The sequence below is a fragment of the Plutella xylostella genome, chromosome 30 (assembly GCF_932276165.1).
Source record: "Plutella xylostella chromosome 30, ilPluXylo3.1, whole genome shotgun sequence".
Taxonomy (NCBI): domain Eukaryota; kingdom Metazoa; phylum Arthropoda; class Insecta; order Lepidoptera; family Plutellidae; genus Plutella; species Plutella xylostella.
Window position 1 is genome coordinate 834,748 of NC_064010.1, and position 19,895 is coordinate 854,642.

Consider the following 19,895-nt stretch of genomic DNA (forward strand, 5'->3'; position numbering starts at 1 on the left):
CTACCTAGTTAGTGCTTTAAATACGTTAGGTGTACCTACTTAACCTACATTGAATAAGAGCGGTGTTATAACCACCTTCCATTAAGTAGGTACCTAACATGTATGGATCTGACAGATTTCTGTTAGAGCGATGCTGCTTATGGATTGTTAAGGTGTAGTTTGTTTGTACCTACCTATACGTTCTTTAAAGGTGAGCGTCTACAAATCGGTATCGTACGTATCGGACCAAACGGATTAAGAAACGGCATCGACAATGCGCATGGATTGTACGTTTGTGAGTTTCTAAACAAAGAATATTGAATGCGATGCGTCCGTTGCGTACAATGCTGAAAGGTGGATGCTTACCTTAAAAGTCTCTTAGCTTTGAAGGAAAAAAAACAACCAAAAATAAAACTTACAAACACAACAGAATTTTATTCACACAAACTTCAAAACAACCATCTTAAGCACATCCAAAGAACCGACCCACTAAACATCAGCAACTTATAACCACTAAAAGCATACAAAATAACTACAACATAGTTGACAACTTTTAGCCATTTCTGCCTCCGAACCGCCTCTTTAGTGCCTGTCAATCCATCCTTAATGATGTACTTTCTCAGTCCAAGCCACCAGTATTTTATGTAGACGTTGAAGTCGATATCTGCTACGTCAAAGTTGAAGATGTTTCTGTCAGTGTCCGACAATCTGTTGAAGAGATCTAGTGTGTTGTCGTCATGGTGTCGGAACTCCCGGAGTAGGAAGTATTTTAGGACTATGTTCAGTTTGTAAGCCTTTGTGTATAGTCTTGTGAGTCTGAAAGAATATAAGTAACTAGTTAGGTAAGGACTAGGGAAATTTGTTTTGGTGGGAAAAGACAAATCCTATAAATATTTACCTATACAAATTCAAATCAAGTGTTTATGTAGGTACATAAGTACCTACCTAAGTTTAAGTTTATAATGTGTTGACGTAATGTATACCTATCTATAAGACAAAACGGATTTTTATAAATGTATGAAGAAACGGCGTCGGCAATGCCGATGCAGTGGACGCACTTGTGTGAATTTCTATACAAATAATACGTACTGAATGCGGTTCGTCCGTTGCATACGATGCCGAAAGGTGCACGCTTATATCAATGAGGTATACCTAATCTACCTACTCTAGGTATTGATAATCTTTGAACATGTCTTACCTGATTTTACTCCCCTTCATTTTTAATACAATGTCAATGAAAAACGCTGGAATGAAGTGCAGAAGTAGTGAAAGTATAAGAAGCATTTTTTCGTTTTGTGCCACGATTGTTCCACAGTACCAAATGGCCTTCGGAGAAACGAGTTCTCGACCCGTCGTTTCTAAGACGTCACTGCATTTATCTGAAAAATTTAAAATTATATTATTTAGACCCCAAAATTTTGACATAGGTAAATATTTTTTGAGATATTTTCCTAAAAGTCTTATTTTGAACAATGTTTTCGTGAATTTTTGGCCATATCTTATATTAATATCAGGAGCGCAAAAACTTTACAGTACTTATAGTTTCAATAGTAAGTAATATCGTTGACTATCAACCGAAACCTTTGTTATCGATCTTCAAAGTAAAAAAAATGCCAGGATGGCGGTAATAAGTACCTGTGTTTACCTTACCTACTTATTAAAGTTAAGAATCCCACTTACTCCAAGTAAATACGTTCCTAAGATTAGAGACAGTGTATATTTTGATATCTCTGTGTCCCTTTGCGTAGCGTTGGACGGTCTCGTACGTCGCGCAGATGGTTGCGTTGTTAACGTAGTCGACTGGTACTGCGTCGATTTTACCCTCAGGGTTCACTAGAGTTGTGTGGGTTATACCCATTCCTATACCCAGGAGTAACTGTAACAAACACACACCATTATAAATATTAATTTGATCACGCGGATGGAATATCTTGTCAAGCACTATAAGATCATCCAAACATATAAAACATGCATCACAATAAAATTCAACCCTCAAGATGCAGTAGATGGATTTCATAATCAACTAGCTCAGGTCGAACAATCGATTGACGTTTCAGTTAATACTGTGGTTTGATGTGGACAAAGTATCTCGGATTTACTACAGCAAGGAGAAAGAGGTAACTTGATAATAGGTGGACGATAGATCTAAGGATGATAAAAAATCATGGAAATAATTGATTAAGCTTTCCAGAAAATAATAATGGTGTCCGTTATGATAATGATTAATGACAGAATTGTGTCTAACCACAAAAAAGGCACATTTCTTCCTCTTTCACTCTGAGAATCAAAATGAAGGAGACAATTTTTGTACTTACACCACTTGGACCAAACACATTGCCCATGTCCAACCAGCCCGGTGCTGGCTCACATACGGTAGGAAACACTGAAAAAAAAACCACAAAATCTTATTAGACACAGAAGTGCAAGAACCTGCTCTCATCTTCAAGTCAGATTTTTGGGGTAATAACACAAAATATCTACTCTTGGTGAATGAATAGAACTTTAAAGAAATGACAAAGAAAGATTTTCCAAGTAATAAAGTCTTTTTAAGGGCTGCAATAAGGGCTTACCAACGGCTGGTCGCACCACACAGGTGGGGATGTCTGTGCAAAGAGTCCTGACAGCATCTTCCGCTATCCCTTTCGAAAACGAATACGTGTTGGGCCAACCTCCGAGTATTCTGTAAAGAAGACATGTACTTAATATATATTATGTAAACAAAGTAATGAGAATAATTAATGAAGCATTGCCCATCTTTGTATCTTGGGTTAGCCAAATGAATGAAAATATATCTTACAATTTACAACATAATAATTAACACTTACTCCGGAGTGATAGCATCTAGTCGTTCCTCATCAAACGTTTCAACAAAATCGATAATCGTTTGCGCTGACACGGGAGTCGGGTAGAACTTCTCATAAGCCTCCGAATTGTAGCAGTTTGAGAACGCTGTGGATACATAGACGAAGGTCTTCAGGTCCTTGGTCTTCTTGGCCAGGGTTATGGCTTCCCTTGTGCCGCGGGCGTTCGTGAGGATGGCCACTTTCAGGGGCTCGTCGAATTTGACGGTGGCTGCGATATGGTAGATGAAGTTTACCTGGAAATGAAGCCATCATTAAAACATTATATAAACAAACAGAGCCCTGACAGCGTAACGGATCTCACCATCGCATTTGAGAGGCCATGTTTGTTGGATGACTTCTTTAAAAATAAGGATTTCATGTACAGTTATGTCATATAAAAGCTGTAAAGGTAAAGGAAAACATCGTGCATTCACCAGCAACATTCCAACTTCGCACATTATTTTACTTGTTTGTATGTTTCTGGTATATTTAGCACTATGTTGTACTGCTGTAGCTTCATTCAACGACTTTGTCCGTTAAAAGTCGACCTGATAAGAAGATTGTATGTAGTGATTAATGTCGGGTTGTCCACTTTCCCTACAATTCTCTCAACACAAGCTTGCGTGTGTTGGGGTCCACCAACCCACACTGGGCCAGCGTGGTGGACTAAGCCTAAACCCCTTCCTTCATTGGAAGTAGACCCGTGCCCTGCAGTGACGACGTGATGGGTCGTGATGATGTGATAATTACCTCCTCAGCCAGCATATTCCAGTCCTCGTCGCTCAGTCCGAGCCTCAGCTCCGCCACGTCGCCGGCCACCGGCACCAGCCGCTTCTCGAAGTAGGAGTTCACCTTGCGGACCTCGTCGAATACCTGGAGAGGAATTAAGCTTAGAAAGGTAAATTTACCTTACTTCTCCACCGACCAAAAAGGTTGGCTGGAAGAAATTGCTTTTTGGCAATAAATTGGCCTTTGTGTAGGTTCTAACTTCTTCTTAATTTGTACTTTGTCCGTGTATGTTTTTTAAGTAAAGTGTCTATAAATAAATGGTAATACAATGCACAAAAGGACCTGCTGTGCCGTACAGCCACCGACACAATAGGACTTAAGAATCCTTAGGTCGTGTACAGAAAAAATGCTGGAAACTTGTAAGCGCTTTTCCTTTTTCATACTTTGCCGAACCAGCACTGATATGCGCGGGGACAGAAACAAAAATAATACAAATTCTAAAGGCGACAATCTCTATAAGTGCACATAATGTCTAAAAGTAGTCATTGTTAGCTAAACCTATTTTCTTTATTCATAGCATCTGTACACTCAGGAGCAAGGAAAAGTGCCAGTGACAATAGCATCGAAGTTCAATTTAACTAGGTAATTTCAGGTAAGTGTTTTTGTAAGTGGGACTGTTTCATTGCACGTGAGTGTAGTTCAAGTTCACTTGTGATGTAAATTACATTGAGTAGCGGCGGCGGCGGTATGGTTAGCTCTAAATAGCAACCTATTACGCGAGTATAAAGGTCACAGCACATATAAGCATAAAGTAAAGTTAGTTGGTAATATCCTGATGCTCTTTTAAATGTGCTTCAATGTTGCAGAAGGCGCCATTAAACTAGCCTTTTCCGTTTAGGAGTATTTTGCTTTTCTCAGTGGAACCTTTTCATTGCCCGTGAGTGTAATATACTTACTGAAAAAATTGGTGACTCGCTTGCTACCCCGGGATTTGCAGACATGAGTACTCGTGAACATTATGACATTAAACACACAGCTGCTGTGTTGAGTAATAAAAGGTAATAAATAATAATAAATATATAAAGATGTGGGGACATCTCACACACGGCCATTCGATCCCAAGCTAGGCAGAGCCTGTGTTATAGGTATCGGATAGCTAATATGTCTACACAAACACATAGATTGATACATATTAAATATAAATATCAACACCCAAGACCCGAGTACACATATTTGTCTTAAAACAAATATCTGCCCCAGCCGGGAATCGAACCCGGGACCTTCAGCTTAGCAATCAGGGTCACTAACCACTTCACCAGTCGGCCGATAGTAATAGGTACTTACAGGATCTTTTAGAGTCTCCTTCAGTCTCTCTTCAATGGATTTTCCCTTTTTCTCTCTCACAAGGAGGAAAATTTTCTTGATGTCTCGACAAGATCTGTAAAATATGCAATTTATTTACTATTTCTTCCTGTGAAATATACTTATAACTGATGCAAGCAACGCGTAATGACGTATGCAATGCTATTGTAGGTACATTATTGTAATTATTTTATTTGGCTATGAACATTGTGGTTAGCTACCACTACATTAGCTACTTACATTTTATTTATAGACACATTGTAACATAACAACCCAAAACATTACTTTTTTTTAGGATTATGCAATTAATTTCATGCTTCTCTCTCAAACTCGTACACAAATTCCTCAGAAAACTCATTCTATCAGATCAACTCTAAGGGTCAATTTATATTAGTACAGAGTCGAAGCGCATCGAAGCGTCTATTCAATACTGAACATTACAAATACAACATTAACTCCACAGCATAACGCACACATTGCTACTGAGATTTTAAAAAGTCGCGCGCATTCTTCGCGATTCGCGCGTCTACGCGTGACCAACGCAACCAACCATTCGTGCGGTTTTGCTTTAGTTGTGAAGAATTTTACGCTTCGCTGCGCTTCGACTCTGCCCCAGTATAAATTGACCCTTACAAATCAACTCTTTGACATCATTATTATGTCTTGTGGACACTGGGCAGTCAGCGACCGGCTGACCACGAAAACCCTAGTAGGTACTCTGAAATACTTTCAGATATCTATGTTTCCTCACAATGTTTTCCATCACCATTAGAGCACTGCACTGATCCATTATAGATTTCCTCACAATGTTTTCCATTACAGTTAATTTGACCAGTTATTGTATTTTATTTGTGAATTTTTATGTAAGTATTTAATTTTATCTATGGGTATACACCTGCAATAAAGAATTATTATTATTTTTATTATTACCATTAGATCACTACACTGATCCTTAATATGTTTCCTCACAATGTTTTCCATCACCATTAGACCACTGCACTTATGATTCTCAACCCCATCCCAACTCACCTGAAGAGTTTCTCAACAAGTTGTTTCCCCAGGAAGCCGGTGCCCCCGGTGATGAAGACGGTGGCTCCGGCGAGCGCGCGCTGCACCCGCGAGTCTCCGCGCTCCTCAGCCGCGCGGATAGTGCGCATGCGCGACAGCATCGCGATGTCACTAGCAGGATCCATCGCCATCTTGGATCAGGGCTACTAGCAATGATTTGAAAAGGAAGGATGATGTCAGAAAATTTTGGCTAAACAACATGTGGCCCGCGCGCTGGCTCGCTATAAGAGGTTTTAGCCAGCGTGAGATTGCTAATTTCTTGAGCGTCCTGTCCTTCCGCTAATAATATATAAGTCAATGGCCACTGGAGGTATAAGAGTGGATTACACATTGAGAGTGAGTAAGGTAAACCACCTATCGGTAGGTATCGTACCTATCCCACCAATGGCGTTTTCAAAAATGTATGAAGAAACCGCGTCGGAAATGCCGATGAAGTGGACGCTAATGTATGATTATGTACACATCATCATCATCATCGGCTAATAATCATGCACTGCTGGACATAGGCCTCTCCCAAGGAGTGCCACAACACTCGGTTCTCGGCCTTCCTCATCCAACCACTACCGGCTACCCGCCTAAGGTCGTCAGTCCAGCGGGCAGGAGGGCGTCCCACGCTTATCTTAATAGACAGTGGCTGGATGATGAGGAAGGATGAGGAAAGAGTGTTGTGGTACCCTTGGAAAAGGGCTATTTCCAACTAGACGACTACGAGTTTATGATGATGAAAATCTACTAGTTACTTAAGCTGTTTTGCTGTTATTTCCTTCACTTATGTCTCACTCCAATGGATGTTCTCATTTATAAACTCCCTCCTTTTAATTTTCACCATGTCGATCCACTGAGGGTTAGTTAGTTTATCACAATGACTGTTTTTCTTCAACCGTAAAAGTTAATTCAGTCTACCATTTGATTCTGAGAGCAAATATCCACGCATCACTGCACTATTTTGTTACAACACAATTTATCTATCGTATCTTCTGCAATCAATTTATAAGTACTGCAGTAGTTTCTAAAAATCAATATCACCTAGAAGATTATTGGATACAAACCTTATCTTTATTTAGAAACCCAAAAACCACGTTTGCACTACGCTACGAGACCGCTGACTAAACAATGATTTACTACACTACTAACCCTGGATTAGTGGAAAATTTCCCGAATTTCTTCCGGGTTTCGACTAAATTTGGGTGACGTTGATTATTTTAATTAATTTACTTATTACGTAACATGTAGGGTGGTATGTTTTGGAAACAAATTACCGACATACGTAACCTGTTAATTTATTGCTTTTATCTACATACATTATGATTTATTTATAGCTGTTTGCCTGGAAGAAAATCCTGCTAGGTCATTCTGTCGTGAAATATTGTAGACTCATCATCACGACCCATCACGTCCCCACTGCTGGGGCACGGGTCTTCTTCCAATGAAGGAAGGGTTTAGGGTCATCAGTGAATCTTTTTTAACAATATCTTTCAATAATAATAATAGACATATGCAGCGGAAAGAAATCTGTTTCCACCAGTGTTGTGAACTTAGATTAACAATATACCTTAGAACAAGATGGAGTGTCAGTGCAAAAGAAACAACTTGACAAATAACACCCCACTTCTTCCAGTGAACTCTTATTTGAATTAGTTCGTTTAGAAGATTTGTGACTGTTTATTCATTGGTACAATGGTTATCATTCGGTTGAACTTAAAAAAGATTTGACATATGCACATTGCTTTTGCTGATTATACTTACGCATTAACTACCTATTTTATAATTTTTGACTTATTTAAGTATATAAGTATATCTTACAGACTTTACTAAAAACCGTTTTTTCTTTTATTCTATAAAATTATATCTATATAGATAGATGAATAATTATGAAATGTTATGGGTGATTCTTCGAAATTCCATTCTTCGTCTGATTTATATGGCCATTTTTTAATTTCATTTTTAGCTCTATAACATATGTTTATATGAAAATGGATATAGCAAATAACATACGTACTGTGAAAGCCCTGTATAATGCGCTAGTTAGGAGTAAATTAGAAAGCAACGCAGTCATCTGGGCTCCGCATGAAATTAAATATAATCTCATGTTGGAGCGTATTCAAAATAAATTTTTAAGGTATCTTTACCTAAAAATGTACGGGGTGTATCCGGGCTATCCTTTGCTGTACCCATCTTTATTTATACTAGGTATGGTTGGATACAGCAAGATTGAAGTTAGGAGAGACCTGGCTTTGACCAAAATGGTATTTATGGTGTTTAGAGGATGGTTGTGCAATCCCACTGTGCTGGAGAGCATCGGGCTCGCGGTGCCGGCGGGCGGGCGCGGGCTGCGGCGGCGCGCGGGCCGGCTGCTCGCGGTGCCCACCGCCCGCACCAACCTGCTACATGACGCTCCACTCACTAGGGCTATTAGGCTAATCAACAAGGCATCTGAGAGGACTGACATTCTCACATGTTCTTTGGGTGAGTTCGCAAAGGTTATGTTTCATATGTTATGTGTTGATTAGTTTATTGTTTTTTTATTTTTAGTTGTTTGTGTCTTTTTAAGAAAGTTTTTTGTTGTGTTTGTTATTTTTCTTTATTATTGTGTTAGGTTTATCCTGTAAGATAATATAAGTAGTTAATAAATAAATAAAAAAAAATAAATAAATAAAATAAACATATAATTGGAAAAGGCACTCGTTTTTATCAAGTAGTTTTTGAGTTATTGACGTTACAATTTTTTGTGGCCATATGAATCAGAAACAGAAAAAAGAACACCAAGGAAAACCATTTTTTTTTTAACATACAACATTTCTGGTAATCTTCTTGGACTGTCATCAATAGAAGAACTATAGAAGGTTACGCAAAATAAAATTCAAACTAAAAATATTGAATTTTGTACCAGTGACATGCAAAAAACTGGTCTAGGGCGACAATTTTCAGAAAATTTATAAAAGTGTCAATATCTCAAAAACTATCGACATTTTACTGAGGTCATATAGCAATATTCTGGTCACTCCTAAGGTGTTCTATCAGCCTTCCAAAGCATGACGTAAACTTTTGGAACATCCTGTATAGGATGAGGTTTTTTACCGTATGAATCATATACATATGAATCAGGATTTTGCATAAAACCTTAGGTAGTTCGTAATACATACACACTACAGTGCTGAATATTTTTTTCATAAATCTGTAACCCAAGAGTATTACATGAAACTCATATTGAAGAATCATACTCAGAAAATATATTTTTTACAGGAGACATATTAATCAGAAGGGTACCTGAACCAAGACCATATGAATCAGATTATGACCTTCTTTTCACCTGGATGTAGGCCTTCTAGGAGCACCTCCATCTACTGGCTGGTGCGTTGGAAAGCTGGCTTCCAGCGAGCGGACAACCAGACTCCCATTGCCACTACAAGACCAAGTATGGTCATCAACATGTTACGACATATGAATCAGTACTACATGCCGGACACTCCTTAATTATTTATTCATAAAAAAACTTACGTATTTATAAGTACTAAATATTTTTTTTGTGAAAGGAAAACTCATTGCCCTTTGATAAAAATTTAATTTATGTTAATAAATTAAAAGGGAAATGTGATACTAAACATTTTGTTTCTCAAGCTGGCAAACGGACGCCCTATATGAATCAGAATAACACACTTCAAATAATTTTTTTCAGTACTGAAACAACATTTACTGAAAAAATGAGATTGGTTACAAATAGAGATAGAGCTAGATTGTATTAAAAAAAAATTACGTGGTATTATCTTAACCCTAGAGTAGTCGCGCCATTTTTTGTGACGCGAGTGCTCGCGTGGCGGCATTTTGCCGCCCATATTAAAATGTATTTTTTGGACACATAATAATTACGAAAACTTATAAATGCATATAATTTGAATAAAATGAATCATATGGTATTAGAAAAAGTTATATTTATAGTTTGTATATTATAATTGTTCAATATATGAGCTATCGTTCATGCTTTGGGAAAAATTTTGATCTTTTAGGTATAAATTTGTCTTAAGCCACACAAAATCAACAAATCTCAAAATTATTAAAAAAATTAGACGTTATCGTCATCTACAGCATTTATTTTAGCAACACAGTACTGAAACATGAACACAAAGTGTTCGTTGCACATTAACTTTCTTCATGTATTGCACCCTTTTTTGACCTGCTATTTTTCTTATATGGACATAGTTATAGGCATGTACCCTCTCTTCTTTAGGGTGTTTTTTGTTGGTCCGGTGGTACAAAACGGGAGATTTGTACCACCGGACCAATAAAAAACACTTATGTACTGTCCATATGTAAGATTCTATTGTTATACGTTGTGTAGTTATAGGCAGAGCTATTTTTTCCAGGTAAATTCTTCGTAAAATTAACTTGTTAGTAAATTAACAAAGTTATATCGTAAATCGAATGTAAACTGAAATAGACACATACCTAAATTAATTTACATTATTATTACCAAAAAATACTGAAAAACTAACAATATTTCATAACAATTGTAAAAAAAATTACTTTAATTTCACTGACGCGAGTGCTCGCGCAGTGAGCATTTTGCCGCCCCGTGCGACACACTCTCTTCAATTCTCTCTTCCTGCTGTAACCTGTGCACTGAATTTCTCCAAGTTTACGTAACATGTAGGAGAAGACCGAGAGGGCAGCTACATGGACGCTGGACCTTGAGGAGTGTATAGTTCACAAAATAATAAACATTATTTGCTGAGGGCGGCAAAATGCTCATAGCGCGAGCACTCTAGGGTTAATTGGTTACAGAGATATCCTCAACGCCGTCGAAAATACGGTCCCCGAAGAATCACCCTTATCCATTTTCATACTTTCTATTCCCTATCTATGTGGTTGTTGTGATTACTTTTAGTAGTTAATAAGGCCGCTGATTGTTCTATTCATTTTCTTTACTATGTTTGTGAAACTGTTTCTGTTTGTGTGCAATAAAGATTATTTTATCTTTAGGTTATGAAACCTATGGCCAATGGAGTCTTTTACACTTACCTACCTAAATATATATTTTTTTGTAAACACCACTGGATCCTCTCGGTCACTTTAATTTCGAACTAAAACTGTGATAGGTGTAAGTAAATTAAATAGGCGCAAATAACGAATTTCTAATAATTTTTGGTTTCCATTGTGCGTAAATTTTTCGCGTGCTTTTACAATCTCATACGCACGGAAAGCCGAAATCGATAACAAACGTAGAGGTACACTCACGGGCAATGAAAAGGTTCCACTGAGAAAAGCACCAAATTACTCGGAAACGGAAAAGGCTAGCTTAATAACGCCTTCTGCAACATTAAAGTACATTCAACAGATCATCAGGAAATAACCAATTAAAAGTGATCATATTTTGTTAAAATTTTAAATTTATTCTTTGAAAAAATTGGGGTTGTTTGGTGTCGGAATTTTGTGATTTGAACTTTTTCATTGCCCGTGAGTGTATTATGTACCTAATAGACTGTATTTTTTTATATTTGCAACGATATTTAAAACGAACTAGGTACATGGAGTGTCAGTGCAAAATAAACGTCTCGTCAAATAACACCCCACTTCTACCTAAGAAGGTTAGTAAGGTTAGAAGATTTGTGACTTATTTCATTCGAGTTCGCGTTGTTCTATGTTAGCGGCAGTTATGTACCTACTCCTCTATAACTGTATATACTTACCTAATACCTACATAAGTATTGTAATGGATATCTACGTATACATAAGTACATAATAAAACACAAAATCATAAAATACTTAACTAAATTATTTTATTTCACTGTTTTTTCCTTCTGAATATTTTTTACAATTTTGGCAAAGATAAGTTAATTATTACACATGTAATACAGTCTTTTCAAAGTTACCTACAGCTACTTATAAAAATAAGTACCTACATACATATAATTCTAAAATGCTCATACTTCTACCTACCTGTTGTTGTTGCAGTCCTATGGCACCCCAGAGGTGCAGAGGGTCTCCACTAACGTCCGCCACTTCCGCCTATCTTCGGCTGTACTTTTGGCCTCACTCCAGCTTAGTCCAGCGGCTCGCAGCTCGTTTTCGACGCTTCGGCGCCATGTTTGGACAGGGCGTCCCCGGGAGCGCTTGCCATTTGGTGGCCTCCAGTCAAAGGCTATAGTTGCGGCATTCGTAGCTCCTCTCCGTACAGTGTGCCCAATCCATCTCCACTTTCGCTTCGCAATTTCCATGCCGATGGGAGATTGTCGGCACAGCTTCCACAGATCTTCGTTACGTATTGTCTTCGGCCAGAAAACGCGTAGGATCGACCTGAGGGACTTATTGACGAACACTTGCAGTTTGTTCGTCAGCCCTTTCGTCACTCTCCACGTTTCGCAACCAAAGAGCAATACGGACTTCACGATGGAGTCGAAGAGGGAGATTTTTATCCGCCTTGTGAGCACATTCGAGTCCCAAAACAGGTTTGAGCTGGGCGAACGCAGCCTTCGCCTTCTTGATCCTGCTCTCTATATCCTCATCTGCTCCTCCCTGACGGGTGACCGTGCTTCCGAGGTAAGTAAATGCATCGACCGAGTCCAAGCGTTGGTCATCGAGTGTTAAGGCGTCCGAGGTTTTAGCCTTGATACGCATATCGACTGTTTTGCGTCGGTTTATTCGCAGACCCATTACTCTGGCTTCCTCCTGCAGGTGTGCGAGTTTCTCTTGTAATAGGTCGAGAGTTGGCGAAATCAGCACGATGTCGTCCGCGTAGTCTAGGTCCTCTAGGACACCTGAAGCCCAGCTTATACCTCTCGGAATAGCAACCACGTTCCTCATCACATCGTCAAGGAGAATAACAAATAGGAGCGGTGACAGGAGACATCCCTGCTTGACGCCAGCTGAAATGCGTATTGGGGCCCCAAGCTCTTTTTCGTGTACGACCCTACATGTACTGCCCTCGTATAGCGAGCGTATCACTTGGATGATGCAGGCTGGTATGCCTCTGCGTTGTAGACTTGACCACAACGCGGTCCACTTCACGGTGTCGAAGGCTTTTTCGAAGTCTACAAAGGCCAGAAATAGCTCCGACTGCCATTCGACACATTGCTCAATAAGGACCCGTAGGGTGTTGGTGTGGTCAGTGCAGGAGCGTCCAGGGCGAAAGCCAGCCTGCTCATCTCTGAGGGTCACTGCTACTTTCGGCGCGATGCGGTTTAGCAGGATCTTAGCTAAGACTTTGGCGGCAGCGGGCAGTAACGTGATGCCGCGCCAGTTGTCGCATCGCGATGGGTCCCCCTTTTTTGGAACTTTCACCAGGAGTCCTTGTTTCCACTCAGCGGGTACTTGTCCGGCTTCCCAAATACGGGTCAAAAGGGGGAACAGTAAAGTAGCAGACATTGGAGCATCAGCCCTCAGCATATCTACATGGATATTGTCGATACCTGGCGCCTTCCCCGGCTTCAGTGACTTCACAGCCGCAACTACTTCTTCGAAAGAGGGTGGCGCTGTTGGTATATCCAGAAGAATGCTGTCGTTATCCATGCTGGTGGGCTCTTGTAGGTCTGTGCCCTGGGCTTGCTCTAGGAGACTTGAAAAGTGCTCTGTCCATCGCAGCAGCTGCTCGCTCTGGGTGCACAATAGACTGCCATCGCTGGCTCTGAGTGGCTTCCTCGCAGGTCTTGTGCGTCTTCCACTGAGGCGTCGCGTCACGTCGTATAGTGCACGCATGTCCTTGTGGCGCGCGGCTACGTTGGCACGGTCCGCCAACTCGTCTGCGGCTCTTCGGCGGTCTCGACGTGCGGTCCTCTTAATTTGTGAGCGGAGGTTGGCGTATCGGCTTCTTAGGCAAGATGCGTCCGGCTCCACTGCAGACAGTAGTTGGCCCTTGACTTGGTGCCGATCTTCAATTGCCTGCCACAGTTCTTGCGACATCCAGTTCTCTCTTTGAGGCTTGGAGTAGCCGAGCACCTCTTCCCCTGCGTTTGTGTAGGCGTTCCTTATGCGCGTCCAAGATCCGTCCATTTCCTCGTCCTCGAGTTCTTCTAGAAGTTCGTACTGATTCCGAAGGGATATGCGGAATTTCTCCCGCCATTCACTTCTACCTACCTACTCGTACCAAAAATTATATAAGTACGTATTAAACTTAATTTTTATTATGATTATTATAAGTAGTAAATAATTACATTAGCTTCGCCTTACGGGCACAAGTTATGTTGGCTCGCGTTGAATGATGTATATCCATAGCTGATTTTTTTGGGTGCTGATGATGAAAAATAAAAGACGACAATAACGACGGACAGCGTTTATTTCAACAAAACATTAAAACAAACATCTGAGTCCAGCCCAAACAACCGACCCTGTAAACACCAAAAGTTTGCAAACAACGAACGCATACAAAACGACGAGAACGTAATTTAAAACCTTCAGCCACTTCTGCTTTCTTACAGCCTCGTCAGTGCCTTTTAATCCATCTTTAATGATGTACTTCCTGAGCCCAAGCCACCAGTATTTGACGTAGACGTTGAAGTCGATATCGGCCACGTCAAAGTTGAAGATGGTTCTGTCAGTGTCGGAGAGTCGGTTGAAGAGATCCAAGGTGTTGTCGTCATGAAGACGGAAAGGCCTCAGGAGGACGAAACTAATGATTCTGTTGAGTTTGTAAACCCTCTTGTAGACTTTTAGGAGCCTGAAAGAAGAAATAAGTGGTAAGGTACAATGAAATAGATAGACATAGCCTTCTTAGAGATCAAAGTTCAATGCTGTCTTAAATTTGAGGACCTAGGTAATCTTTGTTAATAATATTGATTTGTAGTTTTGTTGTAAATTTGCAATCTCACCTAGAATTACAACATTAATAAAATAAAATTAGTGTTAAAACACATTAGTTCTTACCTAAATTCACTCCCTTTTAATTTTAACACAATATCAACAAAGAATGCCGGAATGAAGTGTAGGAAAAGTGAGAACAGAAAGTAGGTATATTCGTTGTATGCCTCCACTGTTCCACAATACCATATCGTCTTAGGAGATAAAAGTTTTCTGCCCACCGATTCAAAAACGTCCGTGTAAACTCCTGTAAAACGTAAGAATTTATATGAATACTACTCATTTTAGATAAATTTTAGAGTAAATAATAATAATAATAATAAACCTTTATTTCAGGCATCAGTGGCCCATATTATAAACTAAACACAATACATTTTAAAAATACAAAAATAATAGATAACATAACATACTTAATTATATCAAAAATAAAACTAACTAAACTCTAGCACTAGTAACAGGGGATTTAATAGTCTGTTTCGCCTCCCTGTAGCGACGGAAAACTATTCCCGCAGGCCAGAAGTCTTTGTCCAGTAGAACCTTCTGCTGGTCGGCGGGAACCCGAAGACGGAAGGACTTGAAGTCCGTCTGCTTGGCGGACTGCAGCCTCTCGATTGCCAGCACCTGGACTGGCTGTTCGGTGCGGCCGACACTCCTCTCCTTAACATAGCGCATGATGTTGTCATGCGCCATATTCGCGTGGACGCGGGAGACGTAGATGTCGACCGTGGGCGTGGCGGCCTTCAGCGAGCAGGCGGCCGGGGCGGTGCCGCGCTTGTTGCGGTTGCGGCGACGGGGGCTCTTCTTCTCCACCAAGATGAAGCCATCCTTATCGACGACCGCGTTGCGCGGGGCGCGGGGGGGCGCCGCCGGAGCTCCGGCAGCCGCTAGCGTCACCTGGGGTGCAGCGTGCGGCGCGGCTCGACGGCGGCGGCGGGGGCGGGGGCGAGGGCGGGGGGGCGCGGGCACGGCCTCCTGCTGGCTCCTGGTGGTGGAGGGTGCAGCAGCAGCGGGGCGCGGCGGCGCGGGGGCGGCGGCTCGCAGCGGGCACGCGGCGTCACGTGTCCGCTCGGCGTAGGTCGCAGGCGGCGGGTCATTTACCCGCCGCGAAACGGTGTCAGTTGCAATGCTTGCAGTCACCGGAACTCGCTGCGCTTGCACTTCACGCGCAGGCGGCGGCGACGCGGCGACCGCAGCGTCAGCATTGCGCATCGTCGACAACTCACGTTGCATCGATGCGCTGGCACGTTCCGAGGCTTCTAATTTACCCCGTATTTCATCTATTTCGGCCCTCAACAGGACGATGTCCTTGAGCAGCCGGGTCACATCGACGTGGTCAAATGTAACCGGCGGCAGCTTATAGAGGTCCCGAGCTACGTACGTCGGGATATCATCCGGATCGGTCTCCTGGAACACCCGGATGATGTCCTGCAGGTCTCTCTTCATGGAGCCATCGCCCCGGCGCGGCACGAGGCGTACGGCGGTGGTGGCGGTGTCGGCGAGCAGCTTCTTGGCGGCGGCAAGCTCAGCCTCCTTGAAGCTGGTCAGACAGATCTGCTCGAGGCTGATCACGTCCATTGTGTCCAGCTTGTTCTGAACGAAGGCGAGCACCTCGCTCACCATGAGGGTGTCCGAGCGCTTAGTGGCGGTGGCCATGTTGCGTACTCAGTAGTGAGTCACACGTATTGGCTACAGACGGCGCCGCTAGAAAGCGACCGTCCGCGCCGATGTCAGAGTTGCAACTATGACTATAATGACAACGATGAATTAAAAGTTTCACCGTAATAATGATAAAATTATATGATACTTTAATGAGAAGGAAAGAAGGCTCGATTACAAAGAAACTGATAAATATGGAATCATGAAACCTAAAGAAATGCGAAAAGAGAAAAAGAGGAAAGGAGACTCAACATTACATTGTGAGGATTGATTAAACTGATTGTGAGATAATATTATAAAAGAGTATAGGGTTAACGATAATGACAGAGGACCGACTAAAATGCCGTAAAATGACGCAAACATGGCTAATAACAAGAAAAAAACGAAACAACACTTACTCCAACTGACAAAGTTCCTAATGTTAGAAACGGTGTATATCTTGATGTCTCTGTGTCCGTTTTCGTAGCGCTGGACGGTGTCCCACGTGGCGGCGATGGTGAGGTTGGTGACGTAGTCTACTGGGACGATGTCGTGTTTAGCGTCGGGGTTCACGAGCGACGTGTGGATCACGCCGGTGGCTGTGCCTAACATTAACTGTAATCAAATGAAATGTTCGTTTGTAAAAAATAAATGGTAGACATCTTTATTTATACACACTGGAATCATAGTTGATAAACAGAACTCAACTAGTCGACATAAATGAAGTGCTTTCGGCTGGCTGTCCTGTTAGTATGGGTGTTCCACAAGGCTCGATTTTAGGACCATTCTTGTTTCTTGTATACATATTATTATGTTAACGATTAACCGTTTTTGTAGATAAATTATTTGAGATTGATTGAGATCTGTTTGCTGATGATACTTCACTTATATTTAAGTTAAAGCGACAAGAAGACAATTTTGTCAATGCAAACAATCCTTTTTCCATAGTTGCTAATCTCATTTAGATTTTTTAAGTTACTTGCATATTTAAGTTAGAGTTACTTGATTTTTCATAAAATTCATAATACTAAAAGATATTATGCAGTAAAGTAGGTAAAATGTCTTTGCTTACACCACTTGGTCCGGACACACAGCTGATGTCCAGCCAGCCCGGCGCTGGCTCACACGCAGCCGGAACCACTGGAAAATTAAATTTTTAGATATTTAGGAAGTAATATAATTTACATCTTGGTACCAAAATTATGTGATATTTATACAAGTCGACAGTTGACTACAAAAGTCTTGTGTCTGACGACATTGAGTCAAATAAATCACTGCAAAATACTTACTTATTGAAATAATTAAAGAACTTTCTGTAGATTATCTAGGTACTTATTATTGGACCTACAAAAGGTGCTGCTATATTTCAGCTTTTGCTACATCCAGACTTGCTGCATCATCAATTTACACGGGAGCTAGGCTGACTAAGTTGAAATTAGGGGGATATGTACCTACAAAGGTTCCATTCGAGAGAGTCATATACCAACAGGAGCCTTACCATACTCATAATAAAAAAAGTAAACATTTGTTGATTATCAACCTTAGACCTAAGCATTTGTTTAACTCTTAAATCCTTACCAATCCCAGGTCGCACCACACAGGTTGGGATGTCCGTGGCGTAACTCCTGACGGCTTCTTCCGCTATGGCTTTCGAGAAGCAATATGTGTTTTGCCAACCCCCCAGGATACTGAAATGCAGAAAAACAGGACGGTTTTAAACACCACACGTCATCATCAGCCAATAATTATCTACTGCTGGACATAGGCCCCCAATGTAACTCCATAACACCACACGTAGAAAGTAAAATGCATTAAAACAGCCGGCGTACCTAAGGGGTGATTCCTCCGCCCCAGTTGTTTTATAATTATTGGAGACTCGAGGTAACAAAGACAAGATAATGATGAAGTGAAGAGAATTAACTTACTGCGGAGTGATAGCTTGCAGACGATCCTCATCAAAGGTTTCACAAAGGTCAATAATCGTTTGCGCAGACACAGGAGTTGGGTAGAATTTTTCAAATGTCTCCTCATTATAGCAGTTGGAGTAAGCCGTGGATACGTGGACGAAGGTCTTCAGGTTCTTGGTCTCCTTGGCCAGGGTTATGACTTCCCTTGTACCGCGGGCGTTGGTGAGGATGGCCACTTTTAGGGGCTCATCGAATCGAACGGTGGCTGCGATGTGGTAAATGTAGTTTACCTGGGAATACATAGTTAGTGGTATAATATATATAAGTTATAAAAGGTAATAAAGCGAAAAAGGAAATGATGGAATGACCAACAGCTGGATGGTTAAACCAATAATGGTGTTAGAAGCCTGTTAGGTACCGAGTGGCGTGTTATAAGACAGAAATAAGTCGGATATATTGACATGCTGCGTTAGGGAATAGCACTACAAGAAGAAGAATATAAGGATTACCTCCTCAGCAAGCATATTCCAGTCCTCGTCGCTCAGACCGAGCCTCAGCTCCGCCACGTCGCCGGCCACCGGCACCAGCCGCTTCTCGAAGTAAGGGTTCACCTTGCGAGCTTCTTCAAATACCTGGGAGTTTACGATTATTTTGATATCAAGGAGATCAAGGGAGATTCAAGATACGATATCATCATCATCTTACTTTGAAGTTTAGTTAGGTACCATAGGTTAGCAAGTTAGTTGTTATGCTATGCTTTGACTTCTTCTATCGTAGGATGTCAAGCAATCATTATGACCTTTTAAACTTATATCCAAGAACTAATAGAATAGTAGTGAGTACTATAGGTTACAATGAAACACTTACAGGGTCTTCTAAAGTCTTTTTCAGTCTCTCTTCCATGGATTTACCCTTCTTGTCTCTCGAAAGAAGATAAATCTTCTTGATATCCCGACAGGATCTGTATAAAATATGGTCACATTCATTTAGACACACAGTTTTCTTAGCGTCGTCAAAGTTTGTTGTATTGGTATATTAAACTTTTGCATCTTGAAGTCGTGCAATCGCGCCTGACGACTATAGATTTATATAGGTAGTGTCTGATTTCAAGGATTCAAGCGGTTAAACTCAGCGAACTGGACGAAAAGATCCCCCTCCACTGTCTTATCAACTGAAACTTATTTATACCACCAGCACAGCCTGGACAGTCAGCGACTGACGCCAATCTGACTAACCAATCCTCTAGCCTCTAGCCTCTAGCCTCTGACTAGCCTGTAGTTTTTGTCACCGATCCACCAGGAAAAAGCAAAATTTAAAACTATATAATAATATGCGCCAATTTCTTTTCATTTACAGTAAAGGAAGTTATCACCTCACCTGAAAAGTTTCTCAATGAGTTGTTTCCCCAGGAAGCCGGTGCCTCCGGTGATGAAGACGGTGGCTCCGGCGAGCGCGCGCTGCACCCGCGAGTCCCCGCGCTCCTCCGCTGTCCGGATGGCTCGGAGACGAGACAGTATCGCGATGTCACTGGCAGGATCCATGGTGCTGGTGAGGGTTACTGGAGGTATACGAGTGGATCACACAT

The 19,895-nt window shown here is 41.3% G+C and overlaps 2 protein-coding genes across 3 annotated transcripts; both read right to left on the bottom strand.

The window, feature by feature from the left end:
* Positions 1-388: 388 nt before the first annotated feature.
* Positions 389-7,171, bottom strand: LOC105392595 (fatty acyl-CoA reductase wat). 2 transcript variants are annotated; one of them, XM_048631970.1, is made up of 10 exons: positions 7,031-7,171; positions 5,943-6,124; positions 4,896-4,989; positions 3,573-3,695; positions 2,805-3,076; positions 2,550-2,659; positions 2,295-2,362; positions 1,660-1,855; positions 1,178-1,358; positions 389-795 (listed from the first exon to the last, which is right to left on the bottom strand). In XM_048631970.1, exons 2-10 carry the CDS (start codon positions 6,110-6,112, stop codon positions 429-431), a joined length of 1,581 nt encoding a protein of 526 aa, XP_048487927.1. In that variant the 5' UTR covers positions 6,113-6,124; positions 7,031-7,171; the 3' UTR covers positions 389-428. The 2 variants fall into 2 exon arrangements, with proteins under 2 accessions (XP_048487927.1, XP_048487928.1); XM_048631971.1 differs by having other exon boundaries at positions 5,943-6,127; positions 7,031-7,110.
* Positions 7,172-14,044: 6,873 nt separating this feature from the next.
* Positions 14,045-19,895, bottom strand: LOC105395531 (fatty acyl-CoA reductase wat-like). The gene is made up of 10 exons (XM_048631931.1): positions 19,688-19,895; positions 19,178-19,271; positions 18,820-18,942; positions 18,329-18,600; positions 17,982-18,091; positions 17,476-17,543; positions 16,823-17,018; positions 15,218-16,429; positions 14,835-15,015; positions 14,045-14,628 (listed from the first exon to the last, which is right to left on the bottom strand). Exons 1-10 carry the CDS (start codon positions 19,849-19,851, stop codon positions 14,262-14,264), a joined length of 2,787 nt encoding a protein of 928 aa, XP_048487888.1. The 5' UTR covers positions 19,852-19,895; the 3' UTR covers positions 14,045-14,261.